Genomic DNA, 26,154 nt, shown 5'->3' on the forward strand with positions numbered 1-26,154 from the left:
GTTAAAAAATTATCCGTGTATATGTTTTGTTTTTGTGGGTTTTTGCTGAGGCAATTGGGGTTAAGTGACTTGCCCAGGGTCACACAGCTAGGAAGTATTAAGTGTCTGAGGCCAAATTTGAACTCAGGTCCTCCTGACTTCAGAGCTGGTGCTTTATCCACCACACCAACTAGCTGCCCCTATGCATATGTTTTGAAAATAAAAAGCTTTATTAAAAAAAAGATATGCTTATGATAAAAATCTTTGCTAAGTCTTTTTCAGAATTAAACCTACTATAAGGCACTCTCTCCCTTCTTCTAGGGTGCTAATTAGGGTCTAATGCTCCTTCTCCTTACTATAGTTAATTATGTTTAGTCTAGTGAACTCTTATATGGATTTAACCTGCCACTGGATGGCAAACTCATCCCTCATGGCATTTTCCTTTTATTACATCTTCAAAACTCCTTTTCTTGATACAGCTATTACTCTCTCAAATTTATTTCATATTTCCTACTTCTGGTGCCTGTTTTGCTTCTTCATTTTCTTTGTAATCTCTTCTTTTAAATAAATGTACATTTTGGTTGAGAAAGCCCTTGTGAAGTTGTCATATGTGTATTTGAACTAGAAATTACTACTCAGACCTCATAATAAGGAACTTATTTTTTCACATAATAAATAGCTAATCTGTGTTTTAATCTGTCATGGATGTGGTGGACATTTTATAATCATCAAAATCTGAAAATCTTTTTACACTAGTAGAAAGGACAGGATCTGGTAAGTGCTGTTTATGTCTGAAATATGTCTCTGTCCTAGTGTGCTCTGCATGCATTGTGCAATTCTCCTAACCTGTTCCCCTGATCCCCCGACTCCTCAAACCCCCCAGATGGTCTCCCTGTGCCAAGCTAGGCTGCTCAATGGACTCAGTTCTGGATTTCCCTATCAGGATATGGTCACATGTGTCAGGAGTAGAATGGTCAGTATTAAACACAGGCCATTGCTTTCACAGGAAGCCTGGAGGTCATCCAAGGAGCTCTGTAATTTCCTCAGGGTAGTCCAGCTTTCTCTCTTTCTCTTCTCCAACTTATCCCAGACATACAGATGGATGTGCAAAATCTATGCTCTGTCCAAATGCAGTCACAACTAAGACTGGGAAACAAAAAACAACTAAGGGCCCAGGCTTAAATGAACTGAAGATGTAGAAAATTTGGAGGAAAATGCATCCCTTGAGTTGTTCTATGGAAAATGTTTATATTTCTCTTCTGTACTGTTGTTATATTTGTTGAAGAACTAAAAAGAGAACAAAAAGATTGGTGATCTCCTACTTGCATTTAGTAGATGGGAAAACAGGCCAAGAGAGCAAAATGACTATTCAGGTGCTTTTCCTACTGAAATCTATCAATGTCCTTTTCTCCATTCAGAAAGCTGTCACTTTCTGTCATGTGCTCCTTATCTCATAGTTGGACTCTTCCCATCACTATTTGATTGGTTTTTGTGCACCAACTCTCTCCCCATTTCAGTCAATCTTTGCAAAGGCCTTTTCAAAACTAAGTTGGCTATGAGGCTATGAGCTAACTCAGCTGTTAAAAGAATCATTGGAGAGTGCAAGTTACATGCCCCACCCCTCAGTCAAAAAAGCATTCCCTCCAGAATCTTATAAAATTCTCTGACTGGCCTTGAAAGCCATTCATAACTTGATCATGTACTCCTTTTCCAGTTACCTTACATTTTCCTTCCTTCCAAGTACCCCATTAACTAGAGACAGTGTCCCTCTGCCTGTATCTCATTATGAATGACACTTCTGATCCTGTGTCCTTTCCCGGACTGTCCTATGTCATTGGAATGCCCTTCTTCCTCACTTTTCCTTTCAGGTTTTCTGTACTTTCTCTTTCCTCAGAAATAAACATATGAAAAAAGTTCCAGTTTTATTCACTTGCTACTATCGTCTCCCAATGTGGTCTTTTCTCTTGTGCACATGCTGCATACTAGAGAGAGTAAGGTGTGTGAGAGGTATCTGCCTGAGTTTTTTTATTTAAATTTTTAAATGTTGAACTTACAATACTAAAAGAAAAGCATTTGCATACCTGAAGCGGAATACAAAATGTGAATGCTATGCAAAACTATAAACCATATTTATACAGCATGCAAAACAAGCATATAAGAAATTCCATTTTTTTTCCCCCAAAAAAATTCTACTACTTATCTGTTCTCCCTTCTGTTCTTTCTTTGGATATTTAAAAAACAATTCAATGATCTACTTTTTAAAAGTTATGATTGCTCTTTCCTCATTCCTGAATTAAAAATTGAGAAAAAAAATTCCCTATTAACATATAAGCAAACAGACTAAATCTACATAGTAGTCAAAAATATAGGACTCTTTTTAGATACATCATCTTTTTATCAGGAGATAGTTTACAACCTTCTCAGAGTTTCATTACAGACATAACTCAGAGTTGATGTTTATCTTTATAATACTGATGTCTTCATAAAAATTAGTCATTTTGTAGCATTGAGGATTTTGTTAGACTTTCATCAGTTTTTACAACTTAATAACGTTTTTGTGCTGCATTTTATTCAGTTGTTTTCTAATTATTTAAAAGAAAATCCAAGCATTGTCTTAGACTCTATTACTCTATGATGAGGGCATTTGTTTTAAAGTAAATAGAGCACTAGGTCTAGAGTCAGAAAGATCCATGTGCAAATTCAGCCTCACACACTTATTGGCTATGACTGTACAAGCCTTTTACCTGTTTGCTTTAGTTTCCTCATCTATCAAATGACCTGGAAAAGGAAATGGCAGACCACTCCAGTATTTTTGCCATTAAAAACCTAAAGTGGGGTCATGAAGAGTTGCCAACAAAAGCAAGTTCTATCATGTAAAGGAAGAAATCACCATTGTTCAGGAGTCCCAGTACAACATGGTAGTTTTAAAAAGTAATGGAAGGAATAACATCATGTAAAATTTGAATTCTCCAGAAATATAATAGGTAGATTGGATTGCTGTTCCCACTACAGAATTTTTGGGCAACTAGATGTTATAACAGATAGAGCACTGGGCTTGAAATCATCTTCATGAGTTCAAATCTCACCTCAGACACAAGTAATGTGTGAACCTAGGCAAGTAACTTAAGCCTGGTTGCCTCAATTTTCTCATCTACAAAATAAGCTGGAAAAGGATATGCCTATTATCTTGGTCAAATACACTCCAAATGATGTCATGAAGATTTTAAAATGATAGAATAAATACAGATCTTCAAGGTGATGGAGGTGTGAAACTGTGTTCCCTTTAAAATTACCACTCTGAAACTATGTTCCCTTTAAAATTATAACTCTGAAACTGTGTTCCCTTTTGATCTGAGAGATCAGGATCTCCCAGGCTTCAAGAAGTCTAGAGAGAGCCCATCCTTCCAGCATGAGACAAGTAACATTATTCAAGGGAAATTGACTCCCCTTGATCTTTTGGAAAAGTCACATCCTTATTTAGGAAATTCTAAATTATCATTCAGTTGAGAAATCCTGGTCTAATCAGGGCTCCCCAGCCCCCACGAAGAGCTGCTCATAAAATAGGTTTCCTTTTACTCATTTTTTTGCAGAATGTCCAAAGCAGAACTATGCCTTGTCCCTTGGTATAGCTGCCTGTCAGGACTCTGCCTACTGAGAAGACATTCTCTTCTCCGTGCCAGCCTCCATTTCCCTAATAGGACTTTGCCACTGAAGAAGTCAGTCTCTTAGCAAAGCTGGCTTCCTATTCAACAATAATCTTCCATTTCTGCCACCTAAAACTCTTCAGGTTCATGAATCTTTAACAAAGAACCTGTGTCAACCAAAAGGGGATTTCCACAACTCTCTGACTGCCACTAACCTCATTGAAGGCCAGTGACCACTTGCTAGTGATGTTGTAAATGGATATGCTGAAGAATCTTCTAACACGGAGGTTTTGTGATCTCATCTCATCAGAGCTCAAGAGGATGGCCAAATACATGAGAAGCATTAGGAATATAGAAAAAGATTCAAAAGCAACGTTCTGAGGTCTGGAAATATAGCACAGAGTAAAAGAAACAAAAATTAATCAAAACATCAGTATGCATTTATTAAATACTATGTGGCAGGAATTAGGCTTGGTGCTGACAGTACAACTATGAAAAGTGAGACAGATCCTGCTTTCAATAAGTTCACATTCTATTTGGTGGGTGGTGGAGGAGTATGAAACATTCAAGAGAAACATACAGGATAAACCCAAAAGAACAAGAAAGTGATTTAGGGAGAGGGGCGTAAACAAATATGGGAACAAGAAATATTTGGGAAGGGGAAAAGAAAAACATTAAGACAAAGACTGAGATAATAATAATGGCTAGTATTTATGATGTGGAGTTTAACTAAATTCATTTGTTCCCCTTTATCAGGAAAATGAAACAAATGATCCTGTCTTGTTTGCATAGAATGATAAGGCTTGAGTTTACTTGGCTTTGTAATCCATACAATGTCCAACCTTTGAGATTGTCTAGTTGGCATCTTTAAATAACTGTAGGCCAGAAATGTCAATATTTCAATCCACTTCTCCCTAGTTGTGCCCCCCAACTCCTCCATGTCCCCCATTATAAAGGATGATGTCCCCCCCAAACCCAATTGCTCAGTCAGTATGATCGCCTAATCTGTTAAATCTGCATGGCCCATGAAGCTATTTTCATGTAAAATAAATAGTAACGAAATAAGTTCATATCCAGTGAGGCTTCTACTAAATCTACTAAGTGTTCCGCTGGTTGAAAGCGTTCTTACATTCTTTACATTTAGATTTCTGTCCAATATGAATTATCTAACGTTTCTTAATGTTTGAGCTGTACAAGAAAGTTTTCTCAGTTTCATTCCATTCAAAGAAGTTCTCAGTTTTTATTATGCAAAGTTTGGATTTCAGATATAGTCTGCTTCAACATTGAGACATTAAAAGGATTTCCTTCCAATATAAATTTGTTAAAAGTTTCTATAAATTTAAAATCTTTTCTACATTCACAGAATTTTTAGGGTTTCTCTCTAATATGAAATCTTTTATGTAAATTTAGGTTTCCCTTACGTTTAAAAACTTTACCACATTCATTGCATATATAAAGTTTCACATCAGTATGAGTTTTCTTATGTCTAGCAAGATGTCCCAAACAACTGAAGGCTTTTCTGCATTCATTACATTTATAAGGTTTCTCTCCAGTATGAATTTTCTTATGTCTAGTAAGGCCTCCTTTCTCCCGGAAAGCTTTTCCACATTCATTACATTTATAAGGTTTCTCTCCACTATGAATCCTCTTGTGTGAATTAAGGCCTCCCTTCAGCCAGAAGGCTTTTCCACATTCATTACATTTATAGGGCACAGTATGAATTGTCTCATGTATATCAATGCTTTCCTTACAACTGAAGGCCTTTCCACATTTAATACATTTATACAGTTTCTCTCCAGTATGAATTTTCTTATGCCTATTAAGGAGATCTTTATGGCTGAAGGCTTTTCCACATTCATTACATTTGTAGGGCTTCTCCCCTGTATGAGTTGCCTCATGTATATCAAGGCTTTTCTTAAACCTGAAGGATTTCCCACATTCATTACATTTATATGGTTTTACTCCAGAATGAATTTTCTTATGTATACGAAGGGTTCCCTTAAGTTTGAAGGCTTTTCCACATTCTTCACATTTATATGGCTTCTCCCCAGTATGAGTTGCTCCATGTACAACAAGGTCTCTCTTAAACCTGAAGGCTTTTCCACATTCATTACATATATATGGTTTATCTTCAATATGAATTTTCTGGTGCCTATTTAGGTGATCCTTCCGGCTGAAGGCTTTTCCACATTCATTACATTTATGTGGCTTCTGCCCTGTATGAGTTGCCTCATGCACATCAAGACCTTTCTTAAATCTGAAAGCTTTTCCACATTCATTGCATTTATGTGGTTTCTCTCCAGTATGAATTTTCTCATGTCTACTAAAGGATGCCTCATCTCTGAAAACTTTTCCACATTCTTTACATTTATAGGGTTTCTCTCTAGTAGGAATTCTCTTGTCTAGATAAAGATATCCCCTCTGGCTAAAACTTTTCCTACCTTTATTGCATTGTGTAATAAGCTTTTCTTCCAGAAGATTTTTCAGATGAACAGCAAGATTTGAATTGTAGCTGGAAGCTTTACCACGTTCACCAAATTTATGAGATTTCACTCCAGCCTGAATTCCTCCATGTACACTAAGATTTGAATTGATGTGGAAGGTTTTGCCACATTCATTAATTCTATGAGGCTCTCCTTGAGAACACACTCTATGGGAATGATTAAGTTCTGAATTGTGACTATAAAACTTCCTGTATTTATTAAACTTATAAAGGTTCTTAAGCAAGAACATTCTGCTACTTGAAGTTTTGCAGTGCTTAACTATTAGCTTCATGGACTGTCTTTCTGGATTGTTTATCTGCCTTTCTAATCCAGTATCATAATTCCAAACGTCTCCCAATTTAGATTTGCAGAAATCATCCTTTATGAGTCTCTCTATGGTTGGCTCTCTAGTAGTAATACATTGTTGCGGAGTTGACTCCTTGGTTTCATATTCTCTTTTCTCAACAGGGGAATCTGAAAGGAACACAAAAAATGTCAGCACCCAGTGCTCAATGTTGTGGGGAAAAGAAAACTACTTTATGCTCAATTTTAGTTTCAATCATCTCCATTAGAAAGAAGAGTGAATGATATGGACAAGGTAGAAGAAACATGAAGAAACATGATCAAGAGAGAGCTGAAGCCCAAAAACAGGTGAGGGGAAAGTAACAGAACTGCCCATGCCTTCAAAAATGTTTAAATTTTCAAAGAAAAAAACAATAATTCTATTTTTAAATTTTCTTTTTAACTTTTTAAAAAAATTATAACATTTTACTGACAGTATTTTTTACAACATTATCCCTTGCACTCACTTCTGTTCCAATTTTTCCTTTCCCTCCCTCCACCCCCTCCCCTAGATGGCAGGCAGTCTTATACATGTTAAATATGTTATAATATATAGTATACAATATATGTGTGCAGAACCAAACAGTTCTTTTGTTACACGGGAAGAATTGGATTCAGAAGGTAAAAATAACCTGGGAAGAAAAACAAAAATGCAAACAATTTACACTCATTTCCCAGTGTTCCTTCTTTGGGTTTAGCTGATTCTGTCCATCATTGATCAATTGGAACTGAATTAGATCTCTTTGTCGAAGATATTCACTTCCATCAGAATACATCCTCATCCAGAATTGTTGAAATGTATAATGATCTCCTGGTTCTGCTCATTTCACTAAGCATCAGTTCATATAAGTCTTTCCAAGTCTTTCCAAGCCTTTCTGTATTCATCCTGCTGGTCATTTCTTACATTACAATAATATTGCATAACATTCCTATACCATAATTTACCCAACCATTCTCCAATTGATGGGCATCCATTCATTTTCCAGTTTCTAGCCACTACAAAACATCTGCCACAAACATTTTGGCACATGCAGGTCCCTTTCCCTTCTTCAGTATCTCTTTGGGGTATAAGCCCAGTAGTAGCACTGCTGGATCAAAGGGTATGCACAGTTTGATAGCTTTTTGGGCATAATTACAGATTGCTCTCCAGAATGGTTAGATTCGTTCACAACTCCACCAACAATGCATCAATGTACCAGTTTTCCTGCACCCCCTCCAATATTCATCATTATTTTTTCCTGTCATCTTAGCCAATCTGACAGATATGTAATGATATCTCAGAGTTGTCCTAATTTGCATTTCTCTGATCAATAGTGATTTGGAACACTCTTTCATAGGAGTGGAAATAGTTTCAATTTCATCATCTAAAAACTGTCTGTTCATATCCTTTGACCATTTATTAATTGGAGAATGGTTTAATTTCTTATAAATTAGAGTCAATTCTCTTTATATTTTGGAAATTAGGCCTTTATCAGAACCTTTAACTGTAAAAATGTTTTCCCAGTTTGTTGCTTCCCTTCTAATCTTGTTGCCATTAGTTTTGTTTTTTACAAAGGGCTTTTTAATTTGATATAATCAAAATTTTCTATTTTGTGATTAATAATGATCTCTAGTTCTTTTTTGGTCACAAATTCCTTCCTCCTCCACAAGTCTGAGAGGTAAACTATGCTATGTTCCTTGAATTTATTTATGATCTCGTTCTTTATGTCTAAATCATGGACCCATTTTGATCTTATCTTGGTATATGATGTTAAGTGTGGGTCCATGCCTAATTTATGCCATGCTAATTTCCAGTTTTCCCAGCAGTTTTTGTAAAATAATGAATTCTCCCAAAAGTTGGGATCTTTGGGTTTGTCAAACACTAGATTGCTATAGTTATTGACTATTTTGTCCTGTGAACCTAACCTATTCCACTATCAACTAATCTATTTCTTAGCCAATACCAAATGGTTTTGGTGACTGCTGCTTTATAATATAGTTTTACATCAGGTACAGCTAGGCAACCTTCATTTGATGTTTTTTTTTTCATTAATTCCCTTGAAATTCTTGACCTTTTGTTCTTTCATATGAATTTTGTTGTTATTTTTTCCTAGGTCATTAAAATAGTTTCTTTGGAGTCTGATTGGTATGGCACTAAATAAATAGATTAGTTTAGGGAGTACTGTCATCTTTATTATATTAGTTTGGCCTATCCAAGAGCACTTAATATTTTTCCAATTATTTAACTGACTTTCTTTGTGCAGAAAATGTTATGTAATTTTGCTCAGATAATTCCTGACTTGCCTTTGGTAGATAGATTCCTAAATATTTTATGCTATCGACAATTACTTTGAATGAAATTTCTCTTTGTATCTCTTACTGCTGGATTTTGTTGGTGATGTATAAAAATGCTGAGGACTTGTGCGGATTGATTTTGTATCCTGCAACTTTGCTAAAGTTGTGAATTATTTCTAATAGCTTTATAGTAGAATCTCTGGGGTTCTCTAAGTATACCATCATATCATCTGCAAAGAGTGATAATTTGGTTTCCTCATTACCTACTCTAATTCCTTTAATCGCTTTCTCGACTCTTATTGCCGAGGCTAGCGTTTCTAGCGTTTCTAATTCAATGTTGAATAATAATGATGATAGTAGGCAATCTTGTTTCACTCCTGATCTTACTGGGAAAGGTTCCAGTTTATTCCCATTACATATGATGCTTACTGATGGTTTTAAGTATATACTCCTGACTATTTTAAGGAAAAGTCCATTTATTCCTATACTCTCAAGTGTTTTTATTAGGAATGGATGTTGGATTGTATCAAATACTTTTTCTGCATCTATTGAGATGATCATATGGTTTTTGTTAATTTGGTTACTGATATAGTCAATTATGCTAATAGTTTTCCTACTATTGAACCAGCTCTGCATTCCTGGTATAAATCCTACTTGGTCATAGTGTATTATCCTGGGGATGATATTCTGTAATCTTTTTGCTAATATTTTTTTGATTTTAGCATCAATTTCTGGGAGTTGGTCTAATTTTTTTTTCTTTTTTCAACCAACCTTGTTTAGCTATCAAATTCCATTCTGTCTAAAAATTTGGTGGACTCTTTCAATCCCCCGTTTTTCAAATATTTTATAGTATTGGATTAATTGTTCTTTTGTTTGGTAAAATTCCATTAAATCCATGGTTGGGATTTTTTCCTAGGAGTTGATTAATAGCTTGTTCTATTTCTTTTCTAAGATGGGACTGTTTAACCAATTTACTTCTTCCTCTTTAATCTGGTAAGCTATATTTTTGAAGGTATTCTTCCATTTCATTTAAATTATCAATTTTTTATAAAGTTGGGCCAAAAGTAACTCCTAATTATTGCTCTAATTTCCTCTTCATCGTGGGTTCTCCTTTTCATTTTAAGACTAACAATTTGATTTTCCTCTTTTTTTTTAAATCAGATTTATTAAGGGTTTTTTTTGTTGGTTTCATGGAACCAACTCTTAGTTTTATTAATTAATACTTTTTTTACTTTTAATTTTATTAATCTCTCCTTTTTATTTTTAAATTTCAAGTTTGGTGTTTGACGGGGTTTTAATTTGTTCTTTTCTAGCTTTTTTGTTGAAAGCCCAATTCATTGACTCTCTCTATTTTTCAAAGTGGCCTGTGGGGAATAAATTTTTATTACCACTTTGGCTGCATCCCCATTTGGTATGACATTCATTATTGTCATTTTTTTGGGTGGCGTTATTAATTTTTGCTGTTTCCCAATTATTCTTTATTGGATTTTTGTTTCCAATTATTTTTTTGGTCTATTTTCCTCTGGCTTTTTTATTGAATTAACTTTCATTGCATCGTGGTCGAAAAGGTTTTTACTATTTTGCCTTACTGCATTTGAGTTTGGGGTTTTTTGTTAAATATGGTCGTTTTTTATGGGTTCCATGAACTCTGGAAAAAAGTGTACTCCTTTCTGTCTCCATTTAGTTTTCTCCAAAGACCTATCATATCTAACTTTTCTAGTATTCTATTTACCTCTTTGACTTCTTTATCATTTATTTTGTGGTTAGATTTATCTAATTCTGATAGTGCAAGGTTGAGATCTCCCACTATTATAGTTTTGCTGTCTATTTCTTCTTGCAGCTCTCTTAATTTCTCTTTTAAGAATTTAGATGCTACACCACTTGGTGCATATATGTTTAATATTGATATTGCTTCATTATCTATGCTACCTTTTAGCAAGATATAATGCTCTTCCTTATCTCTTTTAATTAGATCAATTTTTGCTTTTGCTTGATCTGAGATCAGGATGGCTACCTCTGCTTTTTTGACTTCACCTGAAGCATAGTAGATTCTGCTCCAACCTTTTACCTTTACTCTGTATGTATCACCCTGCTTCAGGTGTGTTTCCTGTAAACAACATATTGTAGGATTCTGGCTTTTAATCTAGTCTGCTAACCATTTCCTCTTTATGGGAAAGTCTACCCCATTCATATTTATGGGAAAATTACCAATTCCGAATTACTTGCCATCTTGTTAGCCCGTTTATGCTTTTCTTCTTTCTTTCCCCCTTACCCCCCTCCCCAGTATTAAACTTGTGAGCACCACTTCCTACTCACAGCCCTCCCTTTTTAGTATTCCTCCCCCCCCCATCTTAGAGTTCCTCCCCCTATCTTACCCCTTTTCCTCACAATTTCTGTATTCCCTTCTGATTAACTTACTCCTTCCCTTTTCACTTTCCCCTTCACACTTTTCAATGAGGTAGAATTTTCACCAAAAATCAAATATGTCTAATATTTTTGTCTTTAAGTCAATTCTGATAAGAGTATGATATACACTATGTCCATCCCCCTCCATTCTTTCTCTCAGATATAATAGGTTTCCTTTGCCTCTTCATGAGATGTAGTACTCCCATATTACCCTTTTTCTGGTACAATTTCATTTCCACCTCTAGTTTCTAGAACAAATTATCCATGTGTTCTTTATATATCTTTATAACAGAAATATAGTTCCCAAGATTTCTTTTTACCTTTTTAAGTTTCTCTTGAGTTCTATATTTGGAGATCAAAGTTTTTGTTTAGTTCTGGTTTTTTCATAAAAAATAGATGAAATTCACTTATTTTATCGAATGTTCATCTTCTTTCCTGGAAAAAAAATGCTCATTTTGTCTGGGTAAGTTATTTTTGGCTGCATACCAAGTTCTTTAGCTTTTTGGAATATCAGATTCCAGGCCCTTCAATCCTTTAATGTGGATGCTGCTAGATCCTGGGTAATCCTTATTGTGGCTCCCCTATATGTGAATTGATTTTTTCTAGCAGCTTGTAATATTTTTTCCTTGGTGTGCTAGTTCTGGAATTTAGCCTCTATATTTCTTGGAGTTTTCATTTTAGGGTCCCTTTCAGGAGATGATCGATGAATTCCTTCAATGTGTATTTTACCCTCTGTTTATAAAACTTCTGGGCAGTTCTCTTTGATAATTTCCTGGAAAACAGTGTCCAGGCTTTTTTTCATCATATTTTTTCAGGGAGTCCAATAATTCTCAGATTGTCTCTCCTAGATCTATTTTCCAGGTCTATTGTTTTTCCAAGAAGATATTTGACATTTTTTCCATTGTTTCATTTTTTTTTTTTCCATTTTGTTTGATTGATTCTTGGTGTCTCCTTGAGTCATTCAATTCCATTTGTTCGATTCTGATTTTCAATGAATTATTTCCTTCACTCACTTTTTAAATATCTTTTTCTAATTGTCTAATTGAGTTTTTAAGTGAGTTGTTTTGTTCTATGGAATTTTTTTCCATTTCCCCAATTTTATTTTTTGGAGAGCTATTTTCTTTTTCCACTTCACTAATTCTTCTTTTCAAGGATTTGATTTCTTTAAACACTCTATCTTTAAATAAGTGGGATGACTTGGCCGGATTTTCTTGCCAAGCTTCCTTTTCCTTTTCCCATTTTTCTTCTAGCTCTTTTGTAAGAACCTTTTTAATTTCTTCTATGAGAGACTTATGTGTTGAGGACCAAATCATATCCCCACTTTGGGGATTCATCTGGAGATAGTCTGTTTTTAGTCTCCTCAGGGTTTAAAGTCTGCTGTCTCTTCATATAGAAGCTATCAGTAGTTAGAGCCCATTTAAATTTTTTCCTCATTTTGTCAGAGAAGAATCAAAGAAAAGAAACTAGCAAAAAAACAAATGCAGTCTGCTTTCTTTTTTTTTTTTTTTGGGGGAGGTAGATGGTATTACCGGGCTTCCTCTACAATGGGGGGCAGCAGTGAGGCACTACAAGGACAGCAATGACTGCACTGCTGTCTACACTCTGAGACTCTGAGAGTGTGCTGAGACACTCCAGGTGGGTGTGGCCAGGTCCTGAGAGACTCTAACTTTTGGGGGTTATAATTTTTACCCCATGTGTTTATCTCAGCTTAGTCTACTGGCTTGCTGCCAGGACAAAGTATCCACACTGTGTTAAAGATCTCCCAGCAGAAATGACTGAGATCACATCCCATCCCCCTCAGTCAGCTCCATACTTTCCCTCTCTGCTGTGCTGTGACTGCCTTCAGTCTGCTCCCTATCTAATCATCCCCACCGGCGAGCAAAAGCAGACCTTCTCTGGCAAATTTCAAGGACAGCTTCTGCTGGTAATTATTTGGGGGGGGGGGTTCAGTCAAGCACTAATTCTGAAGCTTGTCATCAAATAAATTCTGAGAGCAAAGACAGAGATTAAGTAGGTATGTGTGTGTCCTCTCTGCCATCTTGGCCGAAAGTCCTCTTTTTAACTTTTTATTTTCAAAACATATGCACAGACATAGCCTTGTGTTTTATATTTTCTCCTCCTTCCTCCCCCCCTCCATATATATATATATATATATATATATATATATATATATATATATATGTATATATAATCCAATATGTATAAACATATTTATACAATTCTCTTATTGTATCAGAGAAATCAGATTTGCTCGACCTATCCAAGAGCACTTGATATTTTTCTACTTGCTTAGATCTGACGTTGTGTGGAAAGTGTTTTGTAGTTTTGCTCCTATAGTTCCTGACATTCCCTTGGCAGATTTCCCAAATATTTTGTACTATTGACATTTATTTTGAATGGAATTTATTTTTGTATCTCTTGCTGCTGAACTTCGTTGGTAATATAAAAACATGCTGATGATTTATGTGGATTTATTTTGTATCCTGCAACTTTGCTAAAGTTGTGAATTTTTTCTAGTAGTTTTTTAGCTAATTCTCTAGAATTCTCTAAGTATACCATCATATCTGCAAAGAATGATAATTTGGTTTCCTCATTAACTACTCTAATTCCTTGAATCTCTTTTTCTTCTCTTATTGCCAAAGTTAGCATTTCTAATACAATATTGAATAGTAATGGTGATAGTGGGCAACCTTGTTTCACTCTTGATCTTTTTGGGAATGGTTCCAGTTTATCCCCATTATATATGATGCTTGCTGATGGTTTTAAATAGATACTACTGATCATTTTAAGGAAAAGTCCATTTATTCCTATACTCTCTAGTAAAACAATAATTCTAGAACCACAGACTATTACATTTCAAGTTGATCTCTGGTAACACTGAAGAAGAGTTAGTGATTGAAGCTGTGATTTTATGAAGGAAATTCCCTAGACCAAACCAGGTTTCCATCTTCTGTGAAAGTTATAGCTTGAGAGCTGCCTAGAACATTGAACAGCGAGGTGTCATCGCCAAACTGCACAAAGCTCTGAACCTCCAGGCAAGAAAACTCATCTTCCTTAGTTCAATTTGGCCTCAGACACTTTCTAGCTGAGGGACCCTGGTCAAGGCACTTAATCCTGTTGGCATTAGTTTCCCCATCTGTTACATGAGCTGGAGAAGGAAGTGGTAGACCATTCCAAGATCTCCATCAAGAAAAGCCCAAACAGTCACAAAGTATTGGGCAGGACTCAAGGTCTCAATAGAAAAAGAGCATTGAGAGGTGACATGAATAGTCCAATGTCACATTCAGAAAGCGTTAGAGGCAGGCTCTAAACCCAGGTCTGCTAACTGGGAAGCTGGTCCTCTTTACATCTGGTAACATTTCAAATCTTCGGAAGCTACTTTCATGTCCTGTGTTTCCATGTACTAGGAAATCCCTCAATTTGTTGAAATAGAAAGCCAAAGTGTGAGAAGGAATTGTGACACTTATGAGGTAGGTCACCATGGGCAAGTTAAGATGATGTGCCTTTCCCCAGTCCTTATTCTAAAATGAAAATGATACAAACACCATACATCCCAAATGTTGGTAAAACACTCCTAAATCTGCTCCTATTATATTAGTTATAGTTATTATTAAAGTCAGTAGTGACTTAAAGACAATTTTCCATGAATCAGTAAAATGGCTGACAGCATCAATTCAAGGTGGGAAAGGGAAAGAACAAAGAGGATGGAAGGTGTAAATGGCATCTTTATAGGATCTGTCCCTGAAAAGAATGAGACCAATTGGAAGGAAGATAAAACAGGCAAGAAGTTGGAGCAATGGTCTGATTTTTTAAATAGAGGTCAGACTTAATTATACCTGAAAGTTATTTTTCCTTATCTCTCAGAAAGGACCCATCAAAGAGAAAAAATAATCTAAGGATTTAAGAAGAGAAAACTGTGATAGAAATAAAGGATAGGACCCAGCATATGGGGGGGGATGGCTAATCATGATCAAGAAGAATTACAGCTTTCTCTGAGACTAGAGAGAAATACAAGGACAGATTTACTAGAAAACCATTTCTTGACATGAAAGGTGAGGTTAGAGGAGGAGTGCAGTAAGGACAACCACAGCTCCTCTTCTCAGGTCTATGGATCCTGAAAGAGAGCTCCAGGCCCAACATTTCCAAGGTAACTTACTCTAATGATCCAGCCAAGCTCCTGCTGGCAGTGAGTCCTGTCCCTGCCTATATTTCTAGGTCAGGGGTTTTCACCTGCCTATGACCCTTTGTAAGCCCCTCTGAGGGATTTCTTGGCAGAAATTCCTATCTCAGAGGAGCCTGCCATTTCCTTCTCCACATTATGTCACAAAGGAGACCCACAGAGTTAAGGGACCTGTCCAGAGTCTCACTGCTGGGAAGTATCTGAGGTCAGACTGGAATTCAGAATCCTGAGGCTCCTTCAGTCCAGCGCTGGCACTCGGGGGGGGCGGAGGGGGGAAGGGTTACACCCCCTGCCTGCCTGGTTATTACTCACCCTCAGAAATGCATCTGGGGTCTTCTTCCCTTAATAGCCAGGGGACTTCATGTCTCTCCAGCCGAGAAATCACAGTTGGTTTAGTTACTGGAAGCCCTGCTCAAGAAGAAATAAGTGAAAAGTGCTGAAAACACAGAGACACCTCAGAATTCAGTCCTGGTCTCTCTCTAAAGAAAAAGGGCATGTCTGGAAATGTCAATGGAGAAGCCTCAATGACCCCTGAAGGACATTTCCCTCAGCAAATGTGAGGGAAGCGACAGAGCCTTTGGTGCAGACACAGGACAGATGGGGTCACATTCACCCACTCCTAGTCTGCTAGGAGAAGTCTTTCCTCCTCTGCCCTGGAGCTCTATGGAGAACCTGAAGCCTGGCTGAGCAGAGAGTGTGAAAGGAAAGCCTGCAGGGCTGCAGAATGAAGCTACTGATTTCCAGCACAAATTTGGATCCAAATTCAGGACAAAGAAGGACTTTTTGTCTGGGAAAAGCAACAACTGCTCACAAACTGCCTAAAGGTCTGAGGGTATCTCTATGTGAAAGGTATTAGTGTGACTCTCTCCCCTGTCCAGGAAACTCAAATTCAGCCAAGCTCCTCAGCCCCCCACAGCATGGACGGATGGAATTCTCTGACCTTGCAGTGGCTCACACATGATACCCTCCCTGCCATCTCTGCAGGTTACCATAGTATGCTCCCTCAATTCTGCCATTCCCTGCTTTTGCCTTTCAACTCTTGCAACCCTAGTTACCTGCACAGGTTAGCTGAGAGTCAGCCATCTCTAACTCATCGCCATAGTGGCCATTGCTATTCCTCAGAAATGACTTCTTTTGTATTGACAACTATATATTTGGTATCTCCTTGGATAGTACAGAAGCTTCATGAAAGCAGAACCTAACTTTTGCCTTTGGTGCCCTTATGACTACCATAGTTCCTGGTACTCAGTTGGAGCTGAATATATGCAGATTGAGTGATTTTTTAAAAATTACCTTACCAAGAGAGACAAAGTTCTGGTAGTTCTCCAGCATCACGTCCCTGTACATGTCCTTCTGGCCAGGATCCAAATAGCTCCATTCCTCCTGGGTGAATTCCACAGCAACATCTTGGAATGTCAGTAATTTCTAAAACACAACAGAATCTTAACTTGAGGCATGAAAGAGACTCAAGAACCCATCTACTAATGCAGGGTGGGGAAGAAAGTAGAGAGATACTTAGAACTCAAAATGTAACCAAAAAATAAAATAAATTTTATTTCTTTAAATTTTTATTTACTTTTTTTTTCAAAATGCATGCAAAGATAGTTTTCATCCTTCACCCTTTCAAAACCTTGTTTTCCAAATTTTTCTCCATCCCTCCACACCGCCCAAGTCCTTTAGGAAGCAAGCAATTCAATATGGGTTAAACATGCACAATTCTTTTATACATATTGCCATTTTATCATGCTATGTAAGAAAAACCAAATCAAAAGGGTAAAAAAAGGGAACAAATTAAAAAAAAAAAAAAAAACACAAGCAACCATAAAAAAGATGAAAATACTATTCTTTGATCCACATCCAGTTTCCATAGCCCTTTTTCTGGATGCAGATGGCTCCCTCCGTCACAAATCCACTGGAACTGCCTTGAATCACCTCACTGTTGAAAAGAGGCAAGTCCATCACAGTTGATCATCACATAATCTTCTTGTTGTGTGTATTGTTCTCTTGATTCTATTCTTCTCACTTAGGACCAGTTTACGTAAGCCTTTCCAGGGATTTCTGAAATCAGCCCGTTCATTATTTCATACAGAACAAGAAAATTTCATAACATTCATACACCCCAACTTATTCAGCCACTCATTTTCCAGTTCCTTGACACTACAAAAATTTTTGCACATGTAGATTCTTTTCCTTTTTATGATTTTTTTAAAAGATATAGACCCAGAAAAAACACTGCTGAATCAAATGGTATGCACAATTTTAAAGCCCTTTGGGTATAGTTCCATGTTGCTCTCCAGAATGGCTGGATCAGTTCATAACTCCACCAACAATGTACTAGTGTCCCACTTTTCCTATATCCCCTCCAACACTTATCATTATCTTTTCCCCAGAGTTAACTTAATTTATATTTTTCTAATCAATAAAGATTTAGAGTATTTTTGCATATGAGTAAAAATGGCTTCAATTTCTTTGCCTGCAAATTGTTCATGTTCATAATAAATTGACCATTTAACAGTTGAGAAATTGTTTGTTTTATCATAAATTTGAGATAATTACCTATGTATCTTAGAAATGGGGCCTTTATCAGAAACATTGAATGTAAAAAATTTTTCTGTTTTCTGCCTCCTTTATAGTCTTAGCTAAATGATTTTGTTTCTACAAAACCTTTCTCATTTAATATAATCAAAATTACCCATTCTGCATTTCATAATGTTCTCTTATTCTTTTTTGGCCATAAATTCCTTCCTTCTCCTCAGGTAGAGTGGGAGGTAGACTATCCTAATTTGCTTATAGTATTACCCTTTGTGTCTAAATCATGATCCTATTTCAAATTTACTTGGTACAGGGAATTATGGTTTGGTCAATGCCTCGTTTCTGCCATACTATTTTCTAGTTTTCTCAGTAATTTTTGTCAAATACTGAGTTCTGATTTCAGAACATTACCAGACACTAGATTACTATAGTCACTGACTTATGTCTTGTGAACTCAATCTATTTCACTGATCCGTTATTTTATTTCTTATTCATTATCAAACGGTTTTGATAACCAGTACTTCATCATATAGTTTTAGATCTGGTACAGCTTACCCACTTCCTTTGCTTTTTATTTTCTGTTCATTAATTCCCTTGAAATTTTTGATCTTTTGTTCTTACAGATGAATTTTTTTTGGTAGCTTTGTAAAGCAATTTCTTGACATTATGGCACAAAATAAGTAGATTAATTTAGGTAGAATTGTCATTTGTATTATAGTATCATTGGCCTGCCCATTAACACTTGATATTTTTCCCAATTTTTTAAAACTAAGTTTATTTGTGTGCCAAGTATATTGTAGTTGTGTTCACATAGTTCCTGGGTTTATCTTAGCAGGCAGACTCCCAAATATTTTATATTATCTATAGTTATGTTTAATGGGAGTTTTCTTTTTATCTCTTCCTCCTGGTCTTTGTTGGTAACATATAGAAATGATGATGATTTATGTGGGCGCATTTTATATCCTGCAACTTTGCTAAAGTTCTTCATTGTTTCTGATAGTTTTTTTTAACTTGGTTCTCCAGCATTCTTTGAGTATACCTACACATCTGTTTCCTCATTACCTAATTCCTTCAATTTCAATGAAATAGAATTGTAAAAAAATTTTTATGGATATATTGTGATGTCCCCAAACTCAAAGGCATGCCAAGTTCCGTTTCTGAGTAAAGAATAGAATGATGGGGGCAGCTAGGTGGACAGAGCACTAGCCCCGAAGTCAGGAGGACCCGAGTTCAAATCTTGTCTCAGACAGTCAACACTTACTAACTGTGTGACCCTGGGCAAGTCACTTAACACCCCACACACACACATACCCCCAAAAAAAGAAAGAAAGAAAAGAATGGATCAAACCCTTTTTCTCAACCCAGTTTTGGGTGCATCTGGTCTATCAGCATAGAGCTTAGCTATATGTATTTGACAAACTAACAGTGCACATCAGGTCGAGTAGTAGGTGACTTGTCTCAGGACACTATTCCCTGCTGAAATGGTCTGACCATTTTCTATTGAGTGGCTATAAGTCTACTTAAGATTTTGCAGTGGCCTGGACCTTAATACAATAAGGACCTGAGAGAGCTTATCATGAGGCAGAGTGACATGATGTAAAAAAGAGAACAATTCTTTCTTCTATGGAATTTACTGTATGAAAGGGAAGGATAAAAATTTAGTTGATGTAAAAAAAAAATCAATAAAATATATCTTAAGAAAAGATAATTACGGCCTTTTAGCCAATAACGTTATTATTGGGAACATGTCTAGAGACTGTTTTGGGGGGAGAAAAAAGCTAGTTGTTCAATACTTTTAACATTCTAATTTGTCTTTAGAGAAAACTGGGACAATGGAAACATCTAACTATTTGGAAATAAAGGTATAGTTTGTGGCATATTGATTGTAATATTGTAATGCTATTAAAAGTAAAATAAACCAAGAACATAAAGAAACATGGAAGTTGATCAAAGAACAGATCACTGAAACAATAATTTCAAAGAGAATGACAATAATGAGAAAACATAACAAAATTTATGGAATGCAATCAAAGCAGTACATAAGAGAAAATTTATATTTCTAATAAAAGAGAAAAAGCAGATCAATGAATTAGGCATGAAACTGGAAAAGCTAGAAGAATAAATTAAAAATCAAAATTACACATCAAAGTGGAAATTCTGAATATCCAAGGAAACAATAAAGAAATCAAAGATACGAAAATCATTTAATTAATTAATAAACCTACAAGATGGTGTCAGAAACACACTTAATATTGAAATTCCAGTATCAAGGAAAATTTATTAAAGAAGAATCTTGAGGAATCAAATTAAATTTTCTGGCCAGATATGCTCTCCCTTCATATTCCAGAAGAGGGAGCACTGAGAACAGAATCCAGAGAAGCTTTATACTTGTTATCTTACCCATAGTCCCTTCTCTTGAGACAACAAATTGGTCCTTTCCCTCCAGGTAAAATTCTTTGCCCAGTGTAGGATCCCTCCTAAATATTTATAAGCATTTCCCCTCTTCTTTATCCTACATCCCATGTTCAAAACTGGCAGAAAACTCCTCCTACAGGATATGCAGTTTAATAAGCAATTAGCCTATTAAGCAAGTTCTGATCACTGACCCCAACCAGTTTGAGCTAGGTTGGCTGTTATCTTCAGTTTTTGGTTTTCTCAATACCAAAAGACTCTTTCACTTTGGCCAAGTCCACCTGTGCCTTCCAAGCTCCCAATTCCTAGTCTTCTCCAGGTTTCTGAGATAGTGAAGCTTACTTGTTCTATGTTCTTTCTTAATTTCGGACATTCTGAAAACCCACTGCTCAGGGGTACTTATTACCTTACCTAATCTCGAAGCTTGCAACACACGGTAGAAACCTAACTTTTCAGGATTTCTCACTGTTTTTATGAATCAACCCAAAAAACCCAATCACAATAAAATGGATGAAACATTGGTTAATTTCTTAAAAGAAAAAAAAAACAAAACTGTTACTGTTCTCATTCCTCTGACAGCTGTGATTATGCTGAGCCAGGGACCAGCCAGATGCCCTACTGAGGGCTGCCCAGAAGGGGATGTTGGGTAGTGGCCCTGAGCTGACTGCCCCCCGGGAGCGCAGGATGCCGTCCTCAGGCAGGCCCTCGTGCTGACCACAGGGACCCTCAGGTCTTGGACTGTGGGATCTCTGGCTTTAACTTTAATTGTGGCCTGGGCTATGGGATCTTTGGCTCCTTCACCGCCACAGGTTTCCAGGCCACCAGTTTCAGCTCTGAGGGGCCGCAGATGGACACCAGGACTGAACAGAACCTGGGGCCTCAGAAAGAGAAGCAGGAGAGCCAGGCAGGCCTGAACACAAGCCATTGTCCAGTGAGGGCCTGCACCATCTTCCGGGGCTACTCTGTGAGTCTCATCAGCTCTGGTGACCCAGAGACCACTGACACCTGGAGCGAAACAAACAGTGGGTGTCCTGGGGACAACTGTGGGAGGCAGAGAGGAACATCTGACCGCACGTGGCCCCCTCCTGCCTGGGTGCATTTAGTCTGAAGGGAAAGGACCCAAGCTGGCAAATGCCAGCAACAGGACTGGAGACCTGCCCCTCCTCACTGACAATTACTGCAGCTTTGAGAATTGCTGGCTCCCAATTTTGGGCCAGATGCTTCTGGGGAATGTTTGGGGGAAGGAGCAGAACGGACACCCGAGAAGATGACTGCACAAGTGGACACAGAAATCCTTGATCCTGACTCCGTATTACTGAGCACAGAAGAACAACGTCCCAGGGCTAAGCCCAGCTCTGACAGAGGCATTTCTGAGGGCTATAATCTTCCGCTATTCATGGAAGAGAGCAGGACTTGTGCTGGACATTGTGCAGGATTTCCAGAACTCTCAAGCCCTCTCTGCCAAGCTCACAGGCCTGATGACACACATGGTGCCCGTGCTGAGCCCACGAGAACCAAGCCGATTATGCTGCATACAGCAACACGGGCCAGGAACTGGACAGTGCAGACTGGGCCCCGAGCCCGGACCTCGCAGTGTCCTGGGGTGAGATCAGAACAGAATGTAAGCTGTTAAGGGCTATGCTGATGTTGTCTTACCTCTGCTTGTGGCAGAGACTTTGGCCCAGAAAATCAACACCTTGAGCCCAGAGAGGAATGATGAGAACAACTGGGTCTAATAAGGACCTGGAAGCTGGGGGTTGTGGATTCTGTTTGTTGTTTCACATTTACTCCCCAGAAACCCCAACTTTCATGGTGCCCTGGCCAAGGTCAGCAAATACCTGGACCAGAGATAAAGGTCTCTTTATGTGGCAGGTGATCGTACAGATCCCTAAAGCCAATGAACTCCATGCATCGCCCTCCCCCCCCCCAAAAAAAAGAAAGAAGAAAACAATTTACCAGTATGAAAAATGAACAGGGTGAATTTACCACCTCTGAAGAGCAAATTTAAGTAATAACTAGGAGACATATTGTCCAAGTGTGTGCCAATGAATATGAAAATATACAGGAAATGCATGAGTACTTATAAAAATAAATTTAAATTGCCCAAGTTGATGGAAGAGGAAATCAAATATGTAATCCAACATGAGAAAAGAAAAATTGAACATATCATAAATGAACTTTTTAGAAAAAATTCACAGGATCAGATACATTCACATGTTAATTTTACCAATTTATAGAACAATTAACTCAAATACTATATAAATTATTTGGGAAAATAATTAAAAGATTCTATTAAATTCCTTTTATGACACAAATGACACAAATATAGTATTGGTTACTAAACTAGGAAAACCAAATAAAGAAAGAAAACTATAGACCAATTTCCAATATCATAAATGAAAGATTGATGCAAAAATTTAAACGAAATATTAGGAATGAGATCATAGAAATTTATCACAAAGATAACACACGATAACCAAGTCAAATTTATAACAAAATACAGGGCTGATTCGGCCTAATTATTGACATCAATAACAAAGCCAACAGAAATCATGTGATTATCTCAATTGATGCAGAAAAAGTTTTCGACAAAATAAAGCCTCTATGCCTATTCAAGAAACTAGACAGAATACGAATAAATGGAGTTTTCCTTACCATGAAAAGTATTATCCATCTAAAATCATCAGAAACCATTCTCTGTAAGGAATATAAGCTAGAATTCTTCCTAATAAGATAATAGGGTAGACAGAAGGAAGAATGTCCATTACCACCATTACTGTACTGGAAATATTAGCTACAGCAAGAAGAGAAAAAAAAAGAAATTGGAGGAATTAGCATAGGGAATGAGGGGGGAAAAAAAAACTATCACTCTTTGCAGACAATATGGCATCTTTAAAGTATCCTCTATACACACTAACAGACACCTACATGCATATATACACACATATGCACATGCATACATTAAAATACACTTACATCTTCATGCACACACACACACATATACCTACACAAACATTTACAGGGACATACACACGGATCTAAAGCAACCAGCCGGGCTGACACATGATGTACATCTCTCTCCTGATGGAATCATTCAGTTTCCCTGTCAGAGAACAAGAATCCCAAGCTCTCCCTTGTGGTTTTCTAATAAACTCTACCCGGAATCCTTGTTACAATGTTGCTGAAAGTCTCCTCTTCGCTGTCCCAGCTAACTCTATGCTATTACTTAACCTCTCCTTCGCAGGGATCTCTCCCTTCCTCCTCTCCTTTATCCCTTTAATATACACACTTGGTCCTACTCCCATTAATCTGAACACCCACCTTTTAAGGTCTTTATAAAAGGTTAGCTATGGTCTAACAATTCATGCTCACAAAAATGAGTCAAAGTGGGCCCTTGAACCCATACCTCTCCTGCCTCCAAGTCCCTCACCTTTCCCCCTTTTCATTCATGGCTTCCCTCAATAAGGTACCACAGCTATCTCCCCATACACTGAGATCCTTGAGGGCAGGGCCTTTTTCCATAGGTGTTTAATCAATATTTGTTTGTTTGTTTACATTTTTCTTGCTGGCACACCAGTAGGTACCTAATCAATGCAGGTAGTCTTTAGGACTACAGTCTACCCCTCTTAACTGCTAAGGAAAAAAGTGGGGTCCAATGGACTAGCTCAGGTCACACTGAGGAGGTCCTGAATGGTGTTCTCAGGCTGTCATCTTCTCTACCCAGTAACTACGTCCTTTTAAACACTTTGGCACATTTATCCTTGGCCACCCAAGGGAACTCTTCACTGTTTCCCATGCTACTAAGCTCTGCTCCTTAGCTCTGTTTCAGCCTTTGGTCACCTTCACATGACCATCATGTGGCAGCCGCAGTGACCAGCTTCGGGGATCTGACTCAGAACCTCACGGGATAACCCACTTCAGTCGCCTCCTGGCCCACCTTGCAAATCAGCTCTATGTCCATTCACAACAGGAAGGAGATCCAGAAGATGAGATCATTGCCTATATCCTAAAAGACTTTGAGCTCCATTTGTTTAGAGGTAAAGTACTGGGGTGAAGAGACTCCAGCAAAATGCTACCCAGGGTCTAAGTGGGCCCCCAGAAAGGTGCACCCTGATGTTGTGCTCATCTCTGCTACTGTGCCCTGGTAACTGACTCTGTACCCCCAGCACCAAACTTGGGCTTCAGTTCATCTCTGTAATACTCCAAGCCCACGGACCCCGGTATTTCACTCCCATTTTTTAGACACTACTTAAAAAGTGTTGGGGGTTTGGCCCCAAACATTACAGTATTGGTCTAATCCTCAACCAACTTTTCAAAAGATAAAGAATGGGGAACGATGAGGTCCTTGTGGCGTTTTGCACCAAGGGAAACTAAAGAATTGATCCCAGCAGTAAGCAAGGAGAGAGCACTGATAGAGATGCTCAACTCCCTGGCCCCACCCACTGGGAGGTCCTGCTCAGACCCACCCATGCTCTGTCAGAAATCTCATAGCTTTGAGGTTAAATTTTCCCTAGAAAATCTCCTGGGCCCTCCCAAGGCCGCTGCCTTCCTTTGGGTCAATCCTCCAGGGGACTCTGCCTCCTAGTGTCTTTCCCCTTCCCCTCCCCCATGCCATGTGATATCTCCCCTAAGTCCACCAATTTCCCATGCCCCCTTCTCCTTACTGCAAACTAGTTCTTGTAGGGGGTTTAAGTCCCTTTCAGGGTTTAACCTGCCAGCTTGGACACGCCCCAATCTCACGGGAGCTCCCTTTCTAGGGGTAATAGTGAGTTCCGCTGAGGAACTTGTCTTTCATACGCTCTCACACTCTATTTCATAATTACCATTGCCTATGGAATGCCTTCATTTTCTCTGTAATCTCTTCTAACTAAATGCACATTTGCCAGAGAGAATGGCCGTTGTGAATTCTTCACACAGCCCAAGCCCAATTTGGGAGCCTCCCATCACCTGCTCTCCACAAAACCCACAATATCTGGTTCTCAAACCACATCAATCAGAATTAGAACCCAGAACCCTGGAACCCCTTCCTCCCTCCCCAAGCTCGGCCCTGTCTCGCCAGTTGGGCTGCCCAAGCCAAAGCTCTCCCGCCCACAGGCACTCACCCACGTGGCGAACATGTCTCCCAGACCTCCTCCTTAGGTCGTGGATAAGGCTGAAAACAGACATCTCAGCAACTGCGCCAGCTCAGAGATAGTGCGAGCCTTGCTGTCATGCGTCCGGACCAGATTCCTCTCCTCCCTTCTGGGAAATGTAGTCTTGCGGCTGCCGCGCAGGCGCACGAGCCAAGTCAAGCCACTCGGTGACCCCGGGACTTTGGGACCAGCCGCAGAGGTTAGGCGGCGGGGGTGAGGGCGGCTAACCGAGAAGTGGCTGTAAAATATTGGCTAAATAAATACCCAATTCATCTGCAGCTATTTCTGGTGCTTCAATAAAATACGAGTCCAGGCTCTAGCGCTCAGTGGGGCAGAGTGACGCCGCAGGATGCTCCGCTGCTAGGCAACCCTAGTCCCAGCGCGCAGGTGTACAGCGCTTTTACCTGCCGAGCGCATGGGGCAGAGATCTAGGTCGGGTCCGGAGCTGGAGCCAATCTCGGGGGCCGGCGTCTGTCCAGCCTCTCCTATCACACGTGCGGAGGCTGAGGCGGTGTCTGTGTGTGTGTGTGTGGGGGGCGGGAGACTCGTCCGTCACTGCCCGGGTATGATAACCCTCGGAATCTCAATCCTCCCACACCTGAGAGAAATCTTCCAGAGACAGCCTTCCTCCCGGCCTTCCCTCCCGCGCCCCACTCCCCTACTTTGAGGGGTCTGAGCAGTGGGTCACTCAATAAATCTTTATTAAGCTTCTGCTGTGCCAGAAAATTCCCCTTTCTAAACTCCAGGAGGAATGTCTGTGGAAAAGATGG

The 26,154-nt window shown here is 38.5% G+C and overlaps 1 protein-coding gene across 1 annotated transcript; it reads right to left on the reverse strand.

The window, feature by feature from the left end:
- Positions 1-3,693: 3,693 nt before the first annotated feature.
- On the reverse strand, positions 3,694-25,861 carry LOC111718878 (zinc finger protein 160-like). Its single transcript, XM_031949843.1, has 4 exons — positions 25,355-25,861; positions 16,607-16,733; positions 15,621-15,716; positions 3,694-6,580 (listed from the first exon to the last, which is right to left on the reverse strand). The coding sequence occupies exons 1-4, from the start codon at positions 25,367-25,369 to the stop codon at positions 4,992-4,994; spliced, it is 1,827 nt and encodes a 608-aa protein (XP_031805703.1). The 5' UTR covers positions 25,370-25,861; the 3' UTR covers positions 3,694-4,991.
- Between the last annotated feature and the right edge of the window lie 293 nt (positions 25,862-26,154).

Source organism: Sarcophilus harrisii, chromosome 2 (genome assembly GCF_902635505.1).
Source record: "Sarcophilus harrisii chromosome 2, mSarHar1.11, whole genome shotgun sequence".
Classification (NCBI taxonomy): domain Eukaryota; kingdom Metazoa; phylum Chordata; class Mammalia; order Dasyuromorphia; family Dasyuridae; genus Sarcophilus; species Sarcophilus harrisii.

Bases quoted from the DNA above. Each gene is read 5' to 3' on its own strand.
- LOC111718878 (XM_031949843.1), bottom strand. The intron at 15,717-16,606 runs GTAAGGTAATTT...CTTCTTGAGCAG, and splicing joins CCAGAACTTTGTCTCTCTTG to GGCTTCCAGTAACTAAACCA. The intron at 6,581-15,620 runs GTGAGTAATAAC...TGTTCCTTTCAG, and splicing joins CCCCAGATGCATTTCTGAGG to ATTCCCCTGTTGAGAAAAGA.